The sequence below is a fragment of the Rousettus aegyptiacus genome, unplaced genomic scaffold, assembly GCF_014176215.1.
Source record: "Rousettus aegyptiacus isolate mRouAeg1 unplaced genomic scaffold, mRouAeg1.p scaffold_m13_p_6, whole genome shotgun sequence".
Lineage (NCBI taxonomy): Eukaryota > Metazoa > Chordata > Mammalia > Chiroptera > Pteropodidae > Rousettus > Rousettus aegyptiacus.
Window position 1 is genome coordinate 64,069,639 of NW_023416309.1, and position 24,957 is coordinate 64,094,595.

At 42.7% G+C, this 24,957-nt stretch overlaps 1 protein-coding gene across 3 annotated transcripts; it reads left to right on the forward strand.

Moving 5' to 3' along the window:
- The first annotated feature begins 4 nt into the window (after nucleotides 1-4).
- On the forward strand, nucleotides 5-18,625 carry FLCN (folliculin). 3 transcript variants are annotated; one of them, XM_036222466.1, is made up of 12 exons: nucleotides 5-200; nucleotides 5,778-6,065; nucleotides 6,623-6,769; nucleotides 7,451-7,672; nucleotides 8,594-8,754; nucleotides 10,164-10,255; nucleotides 11,706-11,896; nucleotides 14,145-14,258; nucleotides 15,015-15,138; nucleotides 16,309-16,440; nucleotides 16,557-16,662; nucleotides 17,384-17,579. In XM_036222466.1, exons 2-12 carry the CDS (start codon nucleotides 5,802-5,804, stop codon nucleotides 17,577-17,579), a joined length of 1,749 nt encoding a protein of 582 aa, XP_036078359.1. In that variant the 5' UTR covers nucleotides 5-200; nucleotides 5,778-5,801. The 3 variants fall into 3 exon arrangements, with proteins under 3 accessions (XP_036078359.1, XP_036078358.1, XP_036078360.1); XM_036222465.1 differs by lacking the exon at nucleotides 5-200 and adding an exon at nucleotides 207-355 and having other exon boundaries at nucleotides 17,384-18,625; XM_036222467.1 differs by lacking the exon at nucleotides 5-200 and adding an exon at nucleotides 207-355 and having other exon boundaries at nucleotides 5,778-6,050; nucleotides 17,384-17,586.
- The last annotated feature ends 6,332 nt before the right edge of the window (nucleotides 18,626-24,957 follow it).

Consider the following 24,957-nt stretch of genomic DNA (forward strand, 5'->3'; position numbering starts at 1 on the left):
AGCTGCTTCAGGTTTCTTGTTAGAGTTGCCAATCTCACGCGATCTTCTTGGATGTGCGGAACCTGGCGAGGAACCGCTTGCCTCGTGGCGTAGGGTCACGTTTGCACGGGCCGTGCGACCCCTCCTCGGGCTGGGAGGATGGTACGGCCTGGCCGAGTCACGCGCCTCCGGCTCGGCGCTGCGGCTTTTGAGTGACCAGGGTAAGGGTAGTTATTAGTACTGTGAGGAGCTGGGCGGCGGTTCGCGTCGTTGAGGCTTCCCAGCAGAGAGTGGGAAACCGGGACTCGCGAGGAGCAAGCCGGTGTTCATCTGGGCTGGGCGCGGGGCGGGCCGCAGGAGGAAGACGCGTCGTCAGGTGCGCAGCAGCCCCGACTGCCAGACCTGGGCTGGGTGCTTTCTCCGCTCGACCGAATTCAGCTTTGCATGCGCCCCGCTTTGCTCGGTGTTAGTGCAGGCCGCACTTGGTCCTTGCGGGACAGAGGCCCAGAGCGGCGAACTGGCTTGTTCGGTTAGACCGAAGCGGGTCTGGAACCAGAACCGGGCCTATCTGCTTTGTGGAGGTGTTAAAGGCGCCTGGGTTCGGGCGAAGGGCCGAGAGAGGGACGGGTGGTGGAGGCTGGAGAAAATCGCTTGAGGCATGTCTGAGGCGGGGAAGGGGATTGGGCTCCGGTGGCGAGCTCGGGACCTGATAGCCGTCGGGTTAGCTGAGCGGGTACAACTTAGTTTTGAGTTGGTTAATAATAGGCCAGAGAGGAGGGGGACACTGAGAACCTGAGATGTGGAGAGAGGGTGGTGTGAGGGGCACGTTTGTAAACTCTAAAGGGATAAAAAATGTGACCTGGGTTCAAACTCGTCAGCATTGTTGATTTGTTCTCCTTTGACGTTGCTGTGAGACTACTCTTTGCCTCTTCACTCCCTTCCCGTTTTTGCCTCACTTCTGGTTTAGGGGAGAGGGTGCGTGTCGTAATTCCTTCTTTCCCAGGCGGCATTCCGAGGGGCGCCCTCTGATGAGCATGTGGGCCTAGATCTCTGTACTCCAGGGAAGTTGAAGACATTTCTCTGCAATTTGGTGTGTATTGTCAGACACGTCCTATTACGTGGAAAGATTGTTTAGCTCAGAGATTGGTTCATTGTGGATTGAGGTCCACGGAGGTCAGCAGCCATGCGAGGCAGAGGGCAAGGAGATATTGCTGAAAGGAGGTACTGGGTCTCCAGCTCTTGGACACTTGGCATCAGCTATGGTGTCCATCTAGGTTACCAGTATCATCAAATAACAGGAATAGTGCCTTGTGACACTGTTTGCCCTTCCAGTGTTATACATCAGGGAGCGCTATAAAGAAATCTAGGTGAAATGAATAGAAATAGTAGAGCCACCATGTGAATGGGTCTGAGCAGGAAGTAATGCCCTGTGGAACTTTTCACCTTGCACTTGGTGAGATCCCAACACTTGATTTAATGAGGCTCCCCTGTGGGAGACTAGTTAAGCTGTGGGGGATTCAGATGCTGACCACTTGTTAAAAGCTATTCTGATACCATATTTATTTACAAAGTGTTCATACTTAGCAACCTCTCAAGTTCTATGAGAAGACCACAAGAAGTGGAGATGAAATAGACTCAGGGCCAGGGCACACCACAGGAGTGGGAGGATAAATCCGAAGTCACTGTCCAGGTCAGGCTCAGCCACTGTAGAAAGGAGATGTGGACAAGAACCCTACCCCTGCGATGTACTTGACTACTTGCTTTGAGTATAATGTTGAAGAGACTGTTGGGTGGGGGAAGATACCAGCTCTTCCTTGGATTCTGGAAAGCTTGTTGGAAAGGAAGAAACTGTTAGGCATATTCAAATCAGATTATTTTTTCAGCAAACGTCTGGCAGAGATTGGAATAAGAGAGAATAAAGAACTGACCTCATGCTGTCCCACATTCTGATTCCACATGTAGTGGTTAACTGAGAGAGAGGTAGGGTTTGGCCTTCTGTTTCTCAGCTTTAAGGTGGTGCTTAGAGAAGTTAAGTAACCTATTTGACACAACATGGCTAGTAAGGACTGGAGACAGACTTTTTTCCAACCGAGGTCTGTGTGACTCTGGAGCTAAGTGTTGTTTAGGGTACCTCACTGCTTTCCAATGGCTACCAGCCTTATAACCAACAGTATAACAGATAGGGACTTTTACGTTTATATTTTACAAAGATCTTTAAATATTTCTGTTTCAAGAGATTCTTTATGAAATACTGCTGTAGAGGTGTAAACTTCAGCCAAGGCTTTGTCTGCAATGTCAATTTGCTGTTAGCTACTGCTCAAAAGGCAAAGGCCTGCTAAGCCATTCAGAACCACTCAAGTCCCCAAGTCTCTCTTTTGTGTTCTAATTTGAGCTTGGCTATAAGCTACTTGAACTTTTTTAGTGCCACAAAGTCCATTGCTCTTAGAATTAGCTCTGATTTTTTTTTCTTTACCCAGAACACATCAGGTTTTAGAGCTAAAGTATGACTGCCATTGTCCTACCTTACTCATTTGGAAATGGCCTTGCATGCTCTTGTGTAGGCAGGATGGTGGATATGTGATTCTGCTAAGTGCTCTACAGACGGAGTAGATGTGGAATCTTAGTCACGTGTGCTTTCATGTGTGTGTCTTGCTGAAAGGAATCTTTATTTCTCTTTTATTCTTCTCGAAGGAAGACGTGGCTTCCTTTTCCAGGGTTAACTCCTCTGCCTTTAATTTGGGTCCCAATACATCTTTCTCCAAAGTTCTTATTCCATTTTCCAGTGCATTTTCAAACCATTATTTTCCTTGACCTCACTGTGGTGAGCCCTGTGGAACCTTTATTTAAATTCAGTTTATTTGGTTCCCATGACACTAGGCTCTTGGATCTGGCATTCACCATGGTTGTGCTCTTGAACCTTTCCTGGCCATAGGAGCCTTTGATGAACTCCTCACTTTCTCTGGCAATAACTCTCATCTCTCTGTGGGCAGCTTCTAAATTCACTCATTTATTCAACACTTATTAATGTGGTGCTTACCATGTGTCAGGAACTACCGTAGACCAAAAAAAAAGCCTCCCCCTTAGGGAATGTTCATTCCAGTAAAATAAAACGGGATGGGAGAGAATAATGGGATTGGAGGTGAGAGGTGAGCAGCTGTTCTTGTTGGCCTGATTAGCTGAGGCCTCTCCTAGTAGGGGACAGAAAAAGAGAAGCCGAATGAGGAGGAGTGAACCAGGCAAAGGTTGTGGGAAGTGTTGGGGACCTTTCTCTTCAGTCCTGCCTTCTCTGATGCTGTAGTCCAGAATTTCCATGGAACTCTCAAGGCTTTGCACCTAATGTCCTCCTATTTCTTGAACTATCTCCTTTCCCACTGCCATTTTCCCTCCAGGATCAGCTTTTATCTTGGTGCTTCATACTTTTCTAGCCACCCTAGTGTCGCCGTGTCTGATCTCCAGGCCTGACTTGGTGTCAGCTCATCTGACTTTCTCTTTAGATGTCTGTTTTGTGTTGGTCCCTACCACTCCCACTGTAACAACTTGAACTCCAGACCCTGCCTCGGGTACAAGGATGGGTGCAGTGGCAGCCCACATAAGCTGAGGGGTTGATTGTGAAGCAATCACAATCAACCCCTGAGTGGCAGACATAGGCAGACTAGAGAAGCAGGCCCTGAGCAGGGAACACCAGCAGGGAGGCTACTTGAAGGGCACATTCAGGGACACATTACAAGTGGGTTTTTGAGGATGTGGCTTCTCAGGATGCACTCCCTCAGAGGACTCCCACCCCCACGGTGCATATTCACAGTCTGCTGCTTTGACTCCCTCCTCTAGGTTAAGTGTCCCAGGCAGGGCCTCTGACTGGCCAAGCTATTGTCATGCTCATGCCTACTTACTAGAGGATGTCTGACATGCGGCTCCATGATGGGGGATGGGATCCCCACAAGAGAAGAGGGTTTAGAACCTGGCCAGTGTTCACAACTCAAACATTCAAAAACTTAAATGGTTTCTCATTGTTTTGAGCAAGGCTGTCTGACAGAACTTTCTATGATGATGGAAATGCTCCATGATCTACACTGTCCTTTCAAAATGGTGGCTGTGAGCCACATGTGCCTAGTGAACACTTGAAAAGTGGCTAGTGAGAGGAACAGGGCTTTAACAGGGCTTTTCATTTTAATTAAATCTAAATTGCCACATTTGCCTCATGGCTACTGTATTGGACAGCGCGGGTCTGGAGAATGCTTTTTCCTTCTTTAGCCTGGCTTCCAGGCCTTCCTGTGTCACATGAGTCTGGTAAGCTGAGCCACCACTATCCAACCTCCATGGCTTTCCTCCTGTGTTCTCGTTTCCAGACCTCTTCTGCTTGTCAGTCCAGTGGACATGCTCCCACATTTAAAGCCTTGCCCAATTTTCCCAACCAGAGGGCATTTGTGTCTGCATTCACATCCCTTACTCTCCCTTACAATGGACAATCTGCCAGACTTGCTGCTCAAACCCAACTCTCAGCTTGGGAGGGCTGCCTCCTCCAGCACTCTGCTTTTCTTATGATTCATATTTTGTTCACCTGGTCTCTGGAGTAACTCTGGAGTTCACCTTACTGCCTGTCATTCTGTTATCCTGACCAGCTCTTCCTCCCCTTCATATTTAAGCTCTGGGGGCCCCTACCAGAGGGGCCACCCCACTCAGCTACTGCCATATTCTGTCATCTTCACTCTAAGACTTAACAGGCATTGGGCTCTCAGCCTCCTTCTCACTTGTTCCTTCTCCTATCTTCCACATTCCTTCCTTACTGGTCCAGACAGCTTTGCTCCCTTCTTCATACTCCATAGTCCACCCATGTGCAGAGTCTGCTGGCCCTGCCTTGGGAATATAGTCACAATCTAACTATCCTTACCACCTTCCACTGCTCACCTAGCTGTGTCCACCATCTCATCTCACATGAAATAGTGGGAATGTTACAACTAGTCTCCTTGCTTCTGTCCTAGCTCTGGAAGTCTGTTTTCTGCACAGCAGCCAAAACAATGCTTTGAAAATAAGTTTCAAATTTATCATGTTTCTCAAATTGGAACCCACCAAAGACTTTCTAATCTCTGAAAAAAAATCAGGGTCTTACCATGGCTGAGACGGGTCTGCTTCCTCCTTGTTTCCTGCCCTTATTCCCCAATTATCTTAACACTCAGATCCCCAATTGTGCCCTCTCCTTGGCCCCCCATGGCTCCCTCTGTTCCTTCAGTTCTTGATTGGGGAGCCTTTCTGTCTAAAATCACATCCCACCCCCTCTGGTGATTCTCTGCCCTGGACTCTCTATACTTTTATTTCTAATGCCATCACCACATAAGAGTAAGCAGTTTGTCATGTGTTCCTCCCCACCCAGAAGGTAAGCACCATGCAGGCAGCATCACATTGCCTAAAATATTGTCCAGCTCATGGGAGGTGCTCAACAGCTAGTGGTGGCATTTGCTGCATCATCACTCGTGCGTGTCTTCCCCTGTGTCTACCCTGTAGCCCTCTCACAGTTCTAACAGAAGAGTTTTCTGTGTAATCATTGAATTACATTTTTTTCTTTTGCTGTCATTCCTCATAGGCAGGGATCATGTCTGTCTGTCTGTTTTATTTCTCCTGCATTCAATGCAGTGCTGGCACATAGTCAGTTCTCAGCCAGGTTTGCCTGGTGGGTGACCCACCTCTGCTGGATGGGAAACCCACTGACAACACCTACCTAGTCCCTATGCTCCAGAGTTGCTGACAGGTTCTATAGTGTGAACATGCATTGGCCAATTGATGGTATCCCCCCTCCCCCACAGGCCTCGTGCTATCTCCAAGGCACCATGAATGCCATCGTTGCTCTCTGTCACTTCTGTGAGCTCCATGGCCCCCGCACTCTCTTTTGCACTGAAGTTCTGCATGCCCCTCTTCCAAAAGGGGCTGGGAATGGGGACAGCCCTGGCCAGGGGGAACAGGCCGAGGAGGAGGAAGGTGGTATTCAGATGAGCAGTCGGATCCGTACTCACAGCCCAGCAGAAGGAGCCAGCGCAGAATCCAGCAGCCCAGGACCTAAAAAGTCAGACATGTGTGAGGCAAGTGTTTCTCAGGTGTGGGGATGTTTCTTCAGGGGCTTGTGTTTGTGCTTGTGTGTGGGACCTCCAGGGGATAGACATCATGGGTGGTGTTGGATTCTTGTTCATACGAATGCTGACATCTGAGGCCTCCTCCTGAGGCCCACTTGGAAGCTCCCACAAAGTGGTTATGTCCAGACCAAACAAGAACAGATGCCAGCACAGAGCACTATGTGAGCCACTTAACAGCTGTGAGCCTCAGTTTGCCTTCTGTATGATGGGGATTTGCACTATAATTATCTCATAGGGCTGAGCTTTGTATTAAATGAGATGATGTATGCCAAGCTTTCCGTAATGTCTGCTACACAAATGCTCAGTAGAGCAGTTTTCATGCCCTCTGACAACCTTTGTGATCTCTGCATCCTGGTTATCCTATTCAGGAAACATTGAAATCCTCAGATAAGTATAACTCTACAAGTCATTTATTTTTATATGAAAACAGATTGAGTTTTCTATTTCAGATTTGCATAAGAATAAGATAGTATGTTGCCTGCTTCCTGACTAACTGGTTTTCTTTTCCTTCTTGTGGGCAGGGCTGCCGGTCACTTGCTGCAGGGCACCCTGGGTATATCAGCCATGATAAAGAGACCTCAATTAAATATGTCAGTCACCAGCACCCCAACCACCCCCAGCTCTTCAGCATTGTCCGTCAGGCTTGTGTGCGGAGCCTGAGCTGTGAGGTGAGCGCCAATGATGTGGGCAGGGAGGCTGCTGTCTCTGTAAGGATCTCACACACTCCACAGTGCCCCGAACAGGTTCAGTGTTGGCTATGGAAAGGAAGACAGAAGTCAGTCCTGTTGTGAGGAGGGTAGGCAGATCAGTGAGCAGGGAGCACAGGGTAACCTCTATTCTCCAGAACTCCAAAACACATTGTTAGACTCGAATTTTCTAAATGGTTGCTAGCTTATCACTTTAAGCACCAAACCTTTGTTATTTGTCTATTTTTCATGGACATGTTTCTAAGAGAATAAAATAAAGTATGCAGATTTTATTACATGGATGCTGCATTGACCGTTTTGACCTGCCAGCTCTCTATTATATTCTGGGTGAGTGATAGTGGCAAATTTGAGTCAGAGAGAGCTAATGTTTGTACAGGAATTACTTATGGCTCAAGGTAGAAAAAGTAGTGAACCTACTTTACTGGTTCTTATATTCCTTAATAACGTTATCTTTAGAAAGTTTGACCCCAGGAGCAGATGAAAGTGAAGTTTTCCTTTCTCATCCCTACCCTTCCCACTCTCCCTATAATTAATGGCAGGGGAAAAAAAAAAAAAAAAAAAACCCGAAACAGGAGGATTTGATTTTATATTACTGAAGCAAGGAGAGGACTATGTCCTGGAGTGGTTGTTGTTTTGTTCCAGGTCTGCCCTGGCCGTGAAGGCCCTATCTTCTTTGGGGATGAGCAGCATGGGTTCGTGTTTAGCCACACTTTCTTCATCAAAGACAGCCTGGCCAGGGGCTTTCAGCGCTGGTACAGCATCATTGCCATCATGATGGACCGGATTTACCTCATCAACTCCTGGCCCTTTCTGCTTGGGAAGATCCGAGGGATCATTGATGAACTCCAGGGCAAGGCACTCAAGGTGACCCCAGATAAAGGGAGAGTGGGTGGTGGTGGGAGAGATGTGCACTGAAAGAGGATAAGAGCACATGGTCCTGTGGCCACTGCTCTGTCTAAATTGTAGTGTCCTTGCTTCACAGTCGGGGTTGTGGCCATAAGCCTTGCAGTCAGTCCTGCTTGCGTTGCTGGTCTCTTCTGAGTCTTGTGCTGGTTATCATTCAGCTCTGGCTTCTTCACTGCAGTCAGGTGCCCTGGTATGATCCCTAGTGTCTTTGCTGCCTCTGACCATCATTTCAAAAGCCCGTTCATTAATTGTGTTGCAGACCCACCACCTAATATAGACCTCCAGCTTTGGCATTGCATCTCTCGGGATAGGCCAGGTTATACTCTGTCAACAAACAGCCCTCAAACATCCAGTGGCTTAAAACCACAATTTTTTTTCTTGTTCACGTTCTGTGTCCATTGCAGGGAAGTTAGGGATCATTTTGTAGGCGTCTTGGCAGATGGAGTAGTAGCCATATTGAATGTTGCTCGTTTGCCTGCTAGAGGATATAAAGGGTCACATGTCCCACCCACAGGCTCTGGGTAGTGAATGCCTCCATGTCCCTGGAATGGGGAGGACTAGAAATACTTGGAGAATATCAGTAACGACTGCCTCAAGCACATGTTACCTGAATATCTGTCAAGTGCCTAATGAGTTGGTTGTAAGAGAGGGTACAGGAGAAATCCTTAACCAGTTCATCTTCTCAGGTGGCTTCTAATCTAGTTAGGGAAGCAGACCATTCTGTCTAGAATTATGAGACGGCATTTTCTGTACTTTGCATCAAGGGAGCAGAATTGGACAGTCTTCAGGAGTAGCATTGATGAAGTTGGCTGTGAATGAACTGGGCTGCTCAGCCGGTTTTGTTTTATTAAAGGGTTACCCCTTCCCTTTGCATTTCAGGTATTTGAAGCAGAGCAGTTTGGATGCCCACAGCGTGCCCAGCGAATGAACACAGCTTTTACACCATTTCTGCACCAAAGGAATGGTAACGCTGCCCGTTCACTGACATCTTTGACAAGTGATGACAACTTGTGGGCTTGCCTCCATACCTCCTTTGCTTGGTAATGAGATTCTCAGATCTTTTGGCAACTGTTAGAATAAGAGCAGTCACAGTATGTTGGTTGGATTATGCATGAATTTGGGGAGAACAGTCATTGGATGAGTTCCTTGGGTGCCTCTGTGAGGTGTACTTGTGAGTGAGCACTGAACTAGGTTCAGTCTTCTCAAATATGTGCAAGATGTGTTTATGTGGAACTCACTCCAGTGATATTTTTTAAATGATGTTCCCATTTCAGGAATTGGAGAGTGGCTCAGCTGGGTGATTCTGGCTCAGATTCTAAGGAGTTTTTGGTCAGCTGGGGCTGCATCATCTGCAGGTTTGGCCGGCAGGTTGGTGCTGGCTGTGGGCAGGAGGTCTCAGCTTCTTGCCCTATGGCCATATGAGCTGACTTCCCTCAGAGTGAGCAATCCAAAAGAGAATGAGGTCACATCTATCTACAAGGTGTCATGACCTGGTCTCAGCCGTCACACATGGTCACTTGCAGCACATACTGTTTGTTAGAAGTGTGCTATGTCGCTAAGGTCAGCCTAGTCAGGAGGAAAGAATTAGTCTCCATCTTTGGAAGGGAGGAGTGTCAATGAATTTGTGGACATATTTGAAACCATCACAGTTTGTCATCTGGCCACAAATGGTTTCTGTTCTCCCATTGCAAGATATACTCTTTCCAAAGACTCCCCTAAATTCTCATTCCTATGCAATGTCAGCTTGAAATCTAGGGTCTCGTCTGTGTGAGATCCTGGTGTGGATGAGTCTCCTTAGATGTAGATCCTTGAGTACAGTCCCGACAGCTTGTGAACTAAAGAGAAATTATCTGTATCCCCTTCCAACATACATTCATTCCTCTCTTAAAAATCACTTTTATTAGAAAAATTTTTACAGCCCAAAGTAGAATAAATAGTACAGGGAACTATGCACCCTATCATCCTGCTTTAGCAGTTACCAACATTTTACTACTTTTTCATATGTCTCCTCACTTTTTTTCTAGAATTTTTTAAAGCAAATATTATCTGTATCATTTCAGCCATGAAACTATTATAACCAACAAAATGGATTTATTCCTTAATGTTATCCAGCCCAGTTTGTGTTCACTTTTCCTATTTTGTTTCAGAATTGACTTTTGAATTGGGTTCAGAGCACAATACACAGACTGTGCTAAATTTCTCAGTCTAGAGCAGTTAGTCCTGCACTCCCTCCGGGTTTTCCCATGTCTTTTGTTAGAGGACCTGGATTGTTTTTTTTGTAGAATTCCCCTTTTAGGTTTGGTTGATTGTATCGTCATGATTTTGCTCAACATATTTTTTTACGCTATTTTCTATATTTTCTATAAACTGGTAGTTAGGTCAAGAGGCTTGATTGACTTCAGGTTTAGTTTTTCTTTTGGCAAGAACACATTATGACTTTGTTCTCCAGGCTCCTGAAAGCGTGCGGTAGCCGGCTGACTGAGAAGCTCCTAGAGGGTGCGCCCACTGAGGACACCTTGGTTCAGATGGAAAAGCTTGCAGGTAAGCTGGGAGGTGCTTGTGCTCGAAGCCTTTGCCTGCAGTGGCTTCTGGGGACCGTGGTAGCCACCTGGCCCCTCCACTGTGCTGGCAGAAAGAGCTGACAAAGGGGATGAATAACCCTAGGAGGAGCATCTGTAAAAGCTTGCCCTTTAATCTTGGTGTTTTTATTGTGATTTCTTGTCTCATTTTCTTTGACAGTTACATGAAGAGTCTATGACCCCAGGCAGGTTAGAAAAACCCATTATGAAGGCTATCAGTCTGTGGAGAGGATTGATTGATTAGAGGTTTTCTAGAAAGTCTCTTAGTCTTTGTTCTTTAACAATACAATGTTATACTTCAGTTGGACTTAAGGTTCTTATCAGGGCAGTGGTTCCCATACCTCACTGGTATCTGGAACCCCTCCCCAGGCTCAGGATCAGATCTCCATTTCTGGGGCTCAGGGACCTCTGTGTTTTGAATAACTTCCCAGGGAGTTCTGGTGCTGCGTATACCAGCCCAGGAACTTCTGGTCGTGATCCTGGCTGTGCTTTTCCTTTAGAGATGATTCGATTTTGGGTGATCTAGGTCCATAGTCTCAACTGAAGGTTTGAGTTAAGACAGACTTATGGTGTGTGCTATGTGTAGTTTGTTACTAATAATACTTTATGTGCTTCAATTTGCAAATGATTGACCTTCTAAATAAGTTGTAATTTTCAGGATCCATGTCCTTATGGATCAGTTGACCCTATAACTCTTTGTTATTGTAGTGATTACAAATTTCTAGGCTAGTGAAGATGGCAAAAGTGGTCTATTGGTGAGGTTTATTTATACAGAGAGCCAAGTATATCAGGAGATAAACTTTTTGGAGAGAGAGAATGTAGGCATGCAGGCTTGCTGTCATGTCTTGGATTATATTCTGGTAACAAAAGAAGATGAGCATAGGGGTTTCAGATAATGTCTGTGTGCTCTGTGCGCGTGGGTACAGCCCCTTCCTTATGGGTCTCACCATTTGTGAGGATTGGTGTATGAAGATTAATTAAAATAACAAATATTTCTTTGTCTTTCAAATGGGGAGACTAGTAATGATCTCAGGACATTCGAAAGGATTAAATGAAATGTGTGGAAGCCTGATTGAGGATATGCTCACTAAATATTAGCTATTGTCATTCTTACCATTTGTTTGAATTTTCCCACTGCAGTGAACAGTTCAGTATTGCAGATGTGTGCTTTACAATGTAGAGCGAGGCTCTGGGCTAAGTATACAGCAGACTGAACCTTCCTGGCCCACCACAAGGCTCCTAGGGCAACAAGTAGTATAGACAGCTGGCCAAAACCAGAAATCAGTAACTTTCTCTGGTCAGCATGAAATGCCTTGGGCTGAAATGGTCACGTAATGAGGCTATTGCATCAAGGGAATAAAGGAATCCGAGGGAAGTACATTCCCTAATTCTCTTGGTCATCTGTCTTGCAGACTTAGAAGAGGAATCAGAAAGCTGGGACAACTCTGAGGCTGAAGAGGAGGAAAAAGCCCCCGTCTTGCCAGAGGGTGCAGAAGGGCAGGAGCTGACCAAATGCCCAACAGATTTTTCCTTGCACTTAGACTGTGGAAACTGGCAGCCCCGAAAGTTGTCCGTATTTAAGTCCCTTCGGCACATGAGGCAGGTAGGCGGTGGAGGGATAGAGCCGTAATCAGAAGATCCGGAGAAGAGCCCAGTCCTCTTGTTCTAGCTCATCTCCATCTAACATACTTTGTTCTTTGGGCCCATCCTGTTCAGGACCCAACAGGGACTGGATGGTTAGGAGTAACCGAACCTTCTTGGTGAGTGGCTGAAGATGGCACTGGGTATTGAGGTATCTTAGCCACGGGATCAGTTCTCCCCTTTTAGTGATGATATAGGTGATTTCTTTAAAGAAAAGCCTGGATGTTTGGCTTTTTTCATTGTTTGCTAATCTTGTTATTCTAGAAACTTCTAAAAGAACTGATGAGCACTTTTATTTTTTTTGCATGCAGTCTAGATAGTTTGCAAATTGAAAATGATGGCTCTTGTTACAAAAATTCGGAAACGATCTGAATTATCCAACCATAAGAATTGCACCCAAACAATGGAATATCATTAAGCACAAGCAAGCAAGCATGTAATATGTTGTATAGGGCGGTGCATGTATATTTACAGTCATGCACTGCTTAACGGTGGGGTTACGTTCTGAGAAGTGTGGTAGTAGATGATTTCATCATGTGAACATCGTGGAGTGCACTTACCAAACTTAGATGGTGTAACCTACTACTGTAATTGTATGTGCTATACTTTTATATAACTGGCAGCCCAGTAGGTTTGTTTATACCAGCATCACATAAACACATGAGTAATGAATGTGTTGTGTTACTATGTTACAATGACTGCCAAGTCACTAAGTGATAAGAATTTTTCAGCTCTATTATAATTTTACAGGACCACCACTGTGGTGTACATAGTCTGTTGTTGACCAAAAAGTCATTATGTGGCACATGACTATATATATGTATTTAAGGACAAAACAGAAGTCTCACAGGTGACAATATTGATCATGGTTTTATTTGATCAAGCGGGAGGGACACTAGATTATGAGGGCAGGTTGTCCCTTTTTATAACATTTTCTTATATTTTAATAGTAACCTTAAATTTTATCAGAAGATAGTTATTTGTTTTGGAAAATGCAGTAAAGCCCAATTTAACGGCAGGTGCTCTATAGGATTTCTGGATGAAAAACAGTTACCCATCGAAATCATGTATTTGGCTGAAAATGCCCTTGTTGATTATTTATGTGGATTAAAGTTTGAAGGATTCTTGAATTCCACTGGGGGTAGGAGTACTTTGAGGCAATTGGGTTTAGTAAAAGGTAGTTTTGTAGCCTTTATTTATTGATTTATTTTGCCATGTTTATAAGCCATAAGACAACCGACTGAACTCTTTCAAAATGGAAATGTCATGGATGTTAATAGAAGGTGAGATGGACCCAGAGCTGAACCTGGGAATAAGCATTTCCCAGTGAGCCTTCCTGTCAGCCCTGGGATGGGTGTCTGGGATCCAGTGGTGACTCAGACAGACACAGCCCCACTCACCTGGGGTTAATACCTTGTTTATTCTGGATGCCCTGCTTTCATTAATGGGATCTAGATTAGATATTCTAAGAAGTCACACTATACTCTTTTGGCCCATAGTGAGTTTTCAGGCAACTAAAACCCAACAGTCTTCTTTTTTCTTTTTTGAATTTCTAGAATAAAATTTGTTTTCATCCCCCTCTCAAAAAATGGAGTGGAGAGAAGGGTTGATCTAAGTTAAAGCAGAATACGGAGAGGACAAATAAAGCAATCATAATCCTTTAATGACTCTTAGATTGAGAGAATAGTAGCTAGAAAGGACACTCTTAGAGATTTAGAGCTCTGGACAGTGAGTTTATTACATCAGTGTGGCATTTCTGGGTGTGGTAAGTATTGGGTTTGTGTAAGAGAAGCCTTTATTCTTCCTGGGTGCTGAAATGTCATGGTGCCCACCACTTAACTTTCAAATGGTTCAACAAAATAAAGTGTATATAGAGAGAAGGGAAATGTTGCAAAAAGCTAAGTAGAGACGCAGACCTTGTCCAGTCAGCTTATTTCTCCTTCAAGGTTTTGAAAATAAAATTGGGAAAAAGATTTTATAAAATATGCCAAGAGTTTTGGGATCAGGCTTTTAATTGCAAATCTGATGACTTCTATCTGCCTCTTTCTGACTTTGAACAAGTTACTCAGCTATCCTGAGAAGATAAGTGGTTTTCTTTCTCCTGACGCATCTTCCTTTACTATACCAAGAAAGTTTCTAGATAGACACACAGGTAATGTCAATTGGACAGAAAGAAAATTCAAGACAGAAAGCACTGAACTCTTTTTCAGGTCCTGGGTGCCCCATCTTTTCGCATGTTGGCCTGGCATGTTCTCATGGGGAACCAAGTAATCTGGAAAAGTAGAGATGCAGACCTTGTCCAGTCAGCTTTTGAAATTCTTCGGGTAAGAGTATTTTTTATTGTGTTTTGTAACAGGACAGTATTTGCCTAGTGGGTTTTTTAAAAATCTTGAATTTAGGTGTGAATGTTAGGATGCATCGATGGCCCAAGTTCTTGCCTGAATCTAAGATCTGTGTTTTTTCTCAACTATTAAAAATGGTAGTCATTGAGTTTTATTTCCAGTGGAAGAAGTCTGTGCTATCCTGATAGACTGATAAATTACCCTATCTTCTTCCCAATCCCCTAATCTCAATAGCCATCAGAGTGGTTCAGAGCTGCTGTAGAAGCAGGCCTGTGTCACCACACTTCCTTCTGCACAAGCAGTCTCGATGTCAGGTGGGATGCAGAGGTAACATGCTGTCTCCATCCCGGAGGTGTAGTAGGTGCCAAGGCCCAAGTTTTGCTCTGATGTATTTAGGTAATCAGAAAATGTGTATCCACTTTGCTGTCTGCCTAGGTCTGTGAAGGCACAAAATGAATATGACACAGTCTCTCAAAACTTATAATCTCTGTGGGGGATGAGGGAAGAGACAAACTTCTGAGAAAATAATCACGTAAGAACACTATTAAGCAAGAGGCAGCATGAGTCGCACAGACCAATGGCCAGGAGACACCCAGTGGGGTTGAGTGACCAGGGACACCTTCTGGGAGGAGAGAGGCTTTGGATTGAGCTACAGAGAGCCCATGGGGATGATAAAGACAGGCAGGGGTTGGGGATGTTCCAGCTGGTGTTGGTCCTGAGTGTCTCTCTCCTGTCTAGACCATGCTGCCAGTGGGCTGTGTCCGCATTATCCCTTACAGCAACCAGTATGAGGAGGCCTACCGATGTAACTTCCTGGGGCTCAGCCCACATGTGCAGATCCCCTCCCACGTGCTGTCCTCAGGTACGTGCCTTTCCTGTCTAATCTGAGTCCCTGAACCTCAGGGCTCCGAAGCGAAACTAGATCTTAGCTGTACGTTTGAGGAAGACGCCTTCTGGCCTTGGAGTCAGGAGGACCCACATTGTAGGACCAGCTTTCCAAATACCATTGGGCCTCTGTTTTCTCTTTAAAATTGGTGGGGATTTGATGGGACATCCTCATAAGAATCATGGCTTGCTGGGGCGTGGTTTTTAGTCAGGGGCAGGCTATAGTCTGGGGGGTGGGATCAACATTAGTTGGTGTTAGGATTGGAGTACCATCCTGATGAGTGTGAGTTGGAGATGCCATTGAGTCCCTGAGGCTTGCTGGACCCTGATAGCATGCCTTCATATTCCATGAGTCTCGTGGTCTTCCTTTCCTCTCTCACTGATCTGTCATACTTCTTGGTTATCTCCAAGTTTTTCCTTCCATTTGTATGCCTTAAATCCATCCTAGACATTCATAGTAGAGTGGGGCTTGCCCAGCCCGGCTTTGCCCTCAGTGCTGATGAACTTCTCTAGGCAGAGAACAGGAAACTAATTAGTATCCCTCACTTTTGGTTTGAGAAGTTCAGGAGTAAGCATGGGGTACAAATCCTGGCCTCCTCAAGCAGTCAGAACTTCTCTGAGTTCATCTGTGAGGGGCAGTCAGTGTGCTCACAGGTACAGGAGGGCAGTTGGCAGAGCATTTGCATTTAGCAGCCTCTCCATTCAGCGCCCAGACTTGGTCCTGAGTCTCCGAGAAGCAGTGCTTTTTTTTCTGGGTTGAGTTTGGAACATGGGCTCTGAGTCCATATATAAGCTTGAAATTCTTACCACTACTAGCTCTGTGACTCAGTGAGTCACTTAGCTTTTAAGTCTGTTTCCCTATCTATAAAATGGGGGCAACATTGATACCACGGTCATTGGGCCTGTTCAGTAGTGAGTAAATTGAGGTATATAAATTAGTAAAATTTATGTTAGTTTAATTGAGGCAAAAGTTACCTATAACTATTCACAAATAAACTATAGGTTTTAAATGCCAGAGCATTAATCTTAGGAGGCTGTAGTTTTTCCCCAGTTGGTCTGAGATAATTTGGAGTGGCAGATTGAGGTCGGCTTGTTACAGGGATGAAGAGGAGCACTCAACAGAGCAGTGCTTTTTGTGTTGCCACAGAATTTGCTGTTGTAGTGGAGGTCCATACGGCCACTCGCTCCAGCCTCCACCCAGTCGGGTGTGAGGATGACCAGTCTCTCAGCAAGTATGAGTTTGTGGTGACCAGTGGAAGTCCTGTAGCTGCAGATCGAGGTGGGTGCTGCTGAGCTATCTTTCACCAGAACCAGAGTGGGAGTAAGGTCACTGAGGCCTCTCACTTATCCTGTGCTGACACCTACCCTCTACTTTGTCCCCACCCTTATTCCCAGTTGGCCCAACCATTCTGAATAAGATGGAAGCTGCTTTGACCAACCAGAATCTGTCTGTGGATGTGGTTGACCAGTGCCTCGTCTGCCTCAAGGAAGAGTGGATGAAGTAAGCACACACCACCTTGCCTCCTAGAGTCTTTGCTTTCTGACTGGGGAGGGCTGGATTGCTGACAGCATTGTGTCTACTGAGGAAAACCAGAAGCTATTTCCAGAAAAAGGTGAGATCGTGGCCACCAGGAGAGGAGATCTAGAGTAGAAGAGCATGAGTTCAAATACCAGCTCTGTCACAATGTATTGGCTAGGTGACATTGAGCAAGTGACTCACTGCCCCCAGGCTCAGTCTGTGAGATGGAGGTAACATCTACCTCCAAGGGAAGCAGTTATTTTTGCTGCTTAATTAACTTTAAAAATCCGAAAGTCAGATGATAGATGTTCCTTTTTACCAAAGCAAGTTACTTTATTTCTTCTTACCTTCTTAGTAATTTTTTGTCAAATTTAATGAGTGAAACAGTGTCCTGATTTCAAATAATACAGTGACACTTAGGAGCAACCAGTTCCTTTCACGAATTTAGCATTTTTTTTTTCCTCTTTTTCTCTCCTGTTTTGATGTGCCAGCCATATTACCCAGGGTTATAACTGATGAGAAAATTAGAGATCCTAAGGTGTGCAGGTATAGGCGGCCTCTTTGCTGCATTCTTTCTTCTGAATGTTTGAATTCCAGCTCCATTTGCAGAGCCGTTGTTGGTATCGAAGCCCTTTAGCCTCAAGACCAGAGCGCTAGTGATTATGTTGTGGTATCTGAGTGTTTTGTTTTTGGTTTTCTACAGCAAAGTGAAGGTCCTTTTCAAATTCACCAAGGTGGACAGTCGACCCAAAGAAGACACTCAGAAGCTCCTAAGTATCCTTGGAGCATCTGAGGAGGACAATGTCAAACTGCTCAAGTTTTGGATGACAGGCCTGAGCAAAACTTACAAGTCACACCTCATGTCCACAGTCCGTAGCCCCACAGCCTCAGCCTCATAATTGATCCCACCATGGAAGTCTGTGTCTTTGTAAGCCTTCTGGGAAGTGGTAATGGCCATTGTTGTCATTGAGCTGAGAGACAGGTCTCTCTGGTGGCAGTCACAGGCTGTCCTCCCATTTCTGAATGCTGGCATAGAGCCGTTGCCTAGCAAGGAATAGAAACTGCTGGGGCTGAACTTTGCCTATGTGTGGGGTTTGGGCCCAGTGTAGTCCTTGGTACTATCCCACAAGCTTTCAATTTCTCCAGCCTGAAGAAGACAATGGGAGCTTTGTGACAGCAATGGGTCCCCAGCATTTGTGCACCCCTATGAGAGAAGACTATAAAGAAAATGTGCGTCTCATGCCTAGACCTCAAAATTTATGGAGAAAACAGGTTAGTCTTGACTTGGGTAGTTTAGCCATAATAATAGCCTCTCAAAATTCAGCAAGAGTTGTCCAGGTTTTATATGCATGCATATATGGTTTGGGACAGTTGTGAATTTTCAGGACAAGTGCTGATCCTTAGTCATTTTCAGTAATCTGGTTTTGAGTTAGGGCTCTGTAGAGTAAATGTGTTCCTCATCTTTCGATTCTCTGGATTTCATGTTTTGAATTCATTTGACTACCAGGTCTTCCAGCTATGCTCTCCTGAGGTTGCTTTGAAATTATCCTGTAGCTTGAGGACAAACCTCTGATCTTTGTCACACAAAGATGATATTTTGCTTAAATGTACAGTGGAGCCATTTGACTTGCTTAACTCACTGTGTATAGAGTTCAGAAACCCACCATAGTTTTATTCCACATCATTTGCCCTTTATTTTTTCTTTAAACATTTATACTTAGCTGCAGCTAATTTTCAGAGTATGGTGATTTATGATAAGATAGTTTCATCAGCCCAAAGTGCATTTTTGATAAGGGTTAATGGTTTGGAGGAATTTTCCAACAGTTTTGCTGGTTGGTTTAGTTTTTTCTGTGTTTGTTTATATTTAACATGAAGACTAAGTTTATGTAACTGGCTAACTGTATCATTCAAGAATATTGAAACAGTAAATATGTATTTTTATAAATGGTTGACTACATGGTTTTATTGGTTTGATAACTAAAGTTTTCCTAGGATCAGTCACAAAAATTATTATGGTTAAAATAACACCAATGATGATATAACTATTTTGGAACTCTGGAGTCTGTTAAAGGCTTACAACTTCCAGAGAAAGACTTGGTAAATTGTGGTTGATTTTGGTCAATTTCAGCACTTGGCACAGTAGCAGCTACTCATTTCCCACCTCCCAGCCACATGGCAGACTGTGTTCACATGTTCCTGCAGCAGCTTGAGCACAGCATGTGGGAGCTGGGATAGGTAAAAAGGACCCTTTGCTCCCAGCTGTTGGAGATCTATGTTCTAATCACTGATTGCTGCTTCTGATCATCGATGCAAAGACATTGGCAGCCATTGTTGCATCTCCCCCCATTGTTACAGGCCCCTCCTCTAACTGAAATGACTGCCAGGATACTTAAAGTGCTGGTACAGTCTTCCACCTTCATTTTTTTGTTTTTCCCATTTCTGGAACTAGACATTAAAGACGAGGACATTCAAAAATAACTGCATATATATGGAGAAAATTAGAAAGGAAAGGCTCAGAAAAGACCTGAGAAAAGCTTATACTGCAGGCCTATCCTTGGCAAAGAGCCTAGAACAATAAAAATAAAAATAAGAAAAGGCCTGGGAAAGGGGGGTATTTGATTTCCAGAGCTGACACATTATTAGATTTAAATGTCCAGTGTTCAACAACAACAAAATTAAGGCATACAAGGAAATAGAAACATAAAGCCTATTCAAAGGAAAAAGTCAACGAACTCCCTGAAACAAACTAAATGGCAAATCTATTAGACAAAGATTCTGAAACAACTGTCTTAAACATGCTCAAAGAACTAAAGTGAGATGTGGAGAAAGTCAAGAAAATGTGTGAACTTTTGAAAATATCAATAAAACAGAAAGCCTAAAAAGGAACTAAGAATTCCTGATCTGAACACTACAATGACTGCAATGAAAAATACCATTAGAGGGATTAAAAGGCAGGTATGAGCAGGCAGAAGAAAGAATCAGTGAATCTGAAGTTAAAACAATGGAAATAGGCTGTGTTAAGAATCATTCTGGGTTTTGGGCGGAAGATGGCGGTCTAGGTAAAAGCAAGATTCGCCGCCTCCCAGGTCCGCGTTGAAATTACAACCAAATTATAAAATAACATGGAGAATCATCTGAAGTCCAGCTAATCATAACACCTACCTCTGATGATATATAAAGGAGCCACATCAAAGCCGATAGAGCATAGGTAACAACCATCTGCGGATCGCTTTTCTAGTTCACCAGATAGCCCTGAGCAATCAAAAGCAGCATCTGTCCTTGGCCTACTGGGGAGCCCTTCTCAAGAGACCACAAAACCAACACATCCAGAGGCTGGCACCAGACCACAACAGAGCAACTCTTGACTAGCCTCATTAGCAATACACACACACTGGTTGCAGCAAGTACACAAGTCTGCTAGGGCAAATCCCATTCACTGGGGTCTGCCCCTACAAAGCAACTCTTACCCTGAGGGTGCAGCCAGTTCCCACAATTAGCCTGAGTGTTAATTCTATCCACTGATGTACTAACAACAATAAAGGCTTGGTGACGACAGAAGGTCACACACAACCCACACAAAGATCATGTCCAAAGCCCTTGGCATAGGGGATCAGGGAGAGTGCTCCAATGGGCCACAAAGGATACCTTCCACATTAGGCCATCAGGCCAAGGTTAAGAGACAAAAGAAATATTCCTGACACGCAGAAACGAACACAGACTAATAAAATGAGAAACATGCCACAAATGAAACAACAGGAGAAAACTCCAAAAAATAAGCTAAATGAAATGGGAGCAACCAACCAACCAGAGAGAGAGTTCAAAATAATGGTTCTAAGGATGATCGACAAACAGGGAGAGAATGGATGAGCAAAATTAGAACCTCAACAGAGAGTAAGCATAAAAAAGGACAAGCTATAAAAAAGAACCAGACAAATGAAGAATACAATAACAAATGAACACACTAAAAGGATTCGACATTAGCTTGGATGAAGCAGAAGATCAAATCAGCGAACTGGTAGCAGAATACATCTAATCAGAACAACGAAAAGAAAAAATAATTTTTAAAAGCTAGGATAGTTGAAAAGACCTCTGGGACAATATGAAGTGTAACACTATCTGCATCATAGGAGTACCCGAAAGAGAAGAGAGAACAAGGAATTGAGAATCTATTGGAAGAAATAATGACAGAAAACTTACCTAACTTGGCAAAGGGATTAGACATACAAGTTCAGGAAGCACAAAGAGTCCCAAATAAGAGGAATACGAACAGACCCACACCAAGACACATCATAATTAAAATGCCAAAGGTGAAAGACAGAACCTTAAAAGCAGCAGGAGAAAGGCAGCTAAACATAAGAATGTCTGCTGATTTTTCAATGGAAACTTTGCAGGCCAGAAGAGACTGGCAAGAAATATTCAAAGTTATGAAAAATCAGAATCTATAGCCACAAATACTCTGCCCAGCAAGGCTTTCGATTAAAATGGAAGGTGAGATAAAGAGCTTCCCAGGCAGGATAAAAGCTTAAGGGATTCATCACCAACAAGCCAGCATTAAAAGAAATGTTAAAGAGACTTCTGTTAAAAGGGGGGGGGGTAAAAAATAAAAAAACATGAATAATAAAATGGCAGTAACTATGTACCTATCAGTAATCACTTTAAATGTAAATGGATTAAATGCTTCATTCAAAAGATATAGGGTAGTCGAATGGATAAGAAAATAAGACCCATGCATATACTGTCTACAAGAGACCCACTTCAGATCAAATGATGCTCAGACCAAAAGTAAAGGGATGGAAAAGATATTTCATGCAAATGGAAATGAAAAAAAAGCTGGGGTAGCGATACTTATATCAGATAAAATAGACTTTAAAACAAAAGCTATAATAAGAGACAAAAAAGGGCATTACGTAATGATAAAGGGATCAATACAACAAGAGGACATAACCCTAGTAAACATATGCACCCAACCTAGGATCACCTACATACATAAAGCAATTATTGATTGACATAAAAGGAGCGATCAACAATAATACACTCATAGTAGGACGCTGTAACATCCGGTTGACACCAACAGACAGATCTTCTAGGCAAAGAATTAACAAGTGAACAATAGGACTAAAAGACACACTAGACCAGATGGATTTGATAGATATTCTCAGTGCATTTTACCCCAAAGCAGCAAAATACACATTCATCTCAAGTGCATAGGGAACATTTTCCAGGATAGACCACATTAGGCCACAAAAAATTTCAATAAATTTAAGAAGACTTAAATCATATTAACCATCTTCTCCGATCTCAATGGTATGAAATTAGAAATCTACTACAAGAAGGAAATTGGAAAATAAACACATGGAGGCTAAGTAACATGCTACTAAACAATGAAAGGGTTGACCAGGAGATCAAGGAAGAAATCAAAAGATACCGAGAGGCAAATGAAAATGAAAACATAACTACTCTTAATCTATGGGACAAAGTGAAAGCAGTCCTAAGAGGGAAATTCGTAGCAATACAGGCCTACCTCAAGAAACTAGGAAAAGCTCAAATAAACAATCTAACCTTACACTTAAAATAATTAGAGAAAGAACAGCAAACAAAACCAAAAGTGAATAGAAGGAAGGAAATAATAAAGATCAGAATGGAAATGAAATACAGTCTAGAAAAACAATACAAAAGAGCAATGAAACCAAGAGCTGGTTCTGAAAGGATAAACAAAATTGACAGACTGTTAAGTTCATCAAGGAAAAAAGAGAGAGGACTCATATAAATAAAATCAGAAATGAAAGAGGAAAAATAACTACGGACTCCACAAAAATACAAAGGAGCATAATACTACGAGCAATTATATGCCAACAGATTGGACAATCCGGAAGAAATGGACATATTAATAGAAACATAAAATTTCTCAAGACTGAGTCAAGAAAAAATAAAATCTGAAATGACTGATTGCCACCAATGAAATAGAATCAGTAATCAAAAACTACCCAAAAAACAAAAGTCCTGGACCAGATGGCTTCATAGGTGAATTTTACCAAACAGTCAAAGAAGAATTAACACCTATTCTCAAATTATTCCAAAAAATTCAAGAAGAGGGAAGGCTCTCTAACTCCTTTTATGAAGCCACCATTACCTGGATTCCAAAACCAGACAAGGACATTATTTAAAAAAAAAAAAAAAAAAAAGACTACAATGAAAACTATATGCCGATGTCTCTTATGAACATTGATGTAAATATCCTCAACAAAAAAAATATTAGCAAACTTAATTTAGCAATATATTAAAAATATACACCATGATCAAGTTGGATTTAGTCCTAGGATGCAAGGTTTGTGCAATATTCACAATTCAATTAATGTGATACAGCACATTAACAAATCGAAAGATAAAAACCATATGATCATATCGATAGATGCAGAAAGTGTTCAACAAAATCCAGCATCCATTTATGATAAAACCTCTCAGCAAAGTGGGAATAGAGGGAATATATCTCAACATAATAAAGGCCACATATGACAAACTTACAGCTAACATAGTACTCAATGTTAAGTACTAAAAATATTTTAGTACTTAAAAATATTTTCTTTAAGATCAGGAACAAGACAAGGATGCCCACTTTCACCACTCCTCTTCAACATTGTATTGGAAGTCTTACCCACAGCAATCGGAAAAAGAAATAAAAAACATCTAAATTGAAAAGAAGGAAATCTCACTATTTGCCGATGACATATAGAGAGAATCCTAGAGATTACACACACACACACACACACACACACACACACACACACACACACACACACACTGTTAGAATGGATCAATGAATTCAGTAAAGTAGCAGGTTACAAAATAAAATATTCAGAAGTCAGTGGCACTTTTAAGCACCAATGATGGACTTCTGAAAAGAAATTAAGAAAACAATCCCATTTACAATTGCATAAAAAATTATAAAATACCTGGGAATCAAATTAACCAAGGAGGTAAAAGACCTGTTCTCAGAAAATTATAAGTCATTGAAAAAAGAAATAGAAGAAAATACAAATAAATGAAAGCACGTACCGTGCTGCTCACGGGTAGAAAGAATCAGCATCATTAAAATAGCCATACTACCCAAAGCAATCTATAGATTCAGTGCAATCCCTATCCAAATACCAATGGCATTTTTCAGACAGCTAAAACAAATAATCCTAAAATGTATATGGAACCATAAAAGACCCCTGAATAGCCATGGCAATCTTGAGAAAGAACAAAATTGGAGGTGTCACACTACCTGATATCAAGATATACTACAAGGCTACAGTAATCAAACCATCATGGTACTGGCATAAAAAACAGATACACTGACCAATGGAACAGAATAGGGAGCCCAGGAATAAATCCATGCCTATATGCTCACTTAATATATAATATAGTAGGCAAGAATATACATTGAGGTAAAGACAGTTTCTTTAATAAATGGTGTTGGGAAAATTATACATATACATGCAAAAAAAGAAACTGCAGCACCTTCTTACACCATCTATAAGAATAGACTCAAAATGGATTAAAGACTTAAATACAAGACCCCAAACCATAAAACTCCTAGAAGAAAAAATAGGTAGTAAACTCTCTGATATTACTAACAGTAATTTCTTTTTGGATATATCTTCCTGGGTAAGGAAAACAAAAGAAAAAATAAACAAATGGGACTACATCAAACTAAAAAGTTTTTGTATAGCAAAGGAAACCATCAACAAAACAAAAAGACAACAGACTGGGAGAAGATACTCGCTAGTGATATATCTGGTAAGAGGTTAATATCCAAAATATATAAAGAACTCATACAACTCAACAACAAAAAAACAATCCAATTAAAAAATGGGCAGAAGACCTGAACAGATACTTCTCCAAAGAGGAAATACGGATAGCCAATAGACATTTGAAAAGATGCTCAAGGTCACTAATCATCAGAGAAATCCAAATTAAAACCATAATAAAAATAAATAAAACCACAATGAGATATCACCTCACACCTGTCAGAATGGCTATCATCAATAAATCAAAGAATAAGCGTTGGCAAAGTTGTAGGGAAAAGGGAACTCTCATACATTGTTGATGAGATTGCAAATTGGTACAGCTGCTATGGAGAACAGTATGGAGGTTTCTCAAAAAATTAAAAATGGATATACCTTTTGGCCTAGTAATTGCACTTCAGGGTGTTTATACAAAGAAAACCAAAACAATAATTCATAAAGATCTATGCACCCCAATGTTCATGGCAGCACAGTTTACAATAGCCAATAT

Bases quoted from the DNA above. Each gene is read 5' to 3' on its own strand.
- FLCN (XM_036222466.1), top strand. From the start codon at position 5,802: ATGAATGCCATCGTTGCTCTCTGTCACTTCTGTGAGCTCCATGGCCCC. The intron at 6,066-6,622 runs GTGTGGGGATGT...TCTTGTGGGCAG, and splicing joins GTGAGGCAAGTGTTTCTCAG to GGCTGCCGGTCACTTGCTGC. The intron at 15,139-16,308 runs GTACGTGCCTTT...GTGTTGCCACAG, and splicing joins CTCCCACGTGCTGTCCTCAG to AATTTGCTGTTGTAGTGGAG.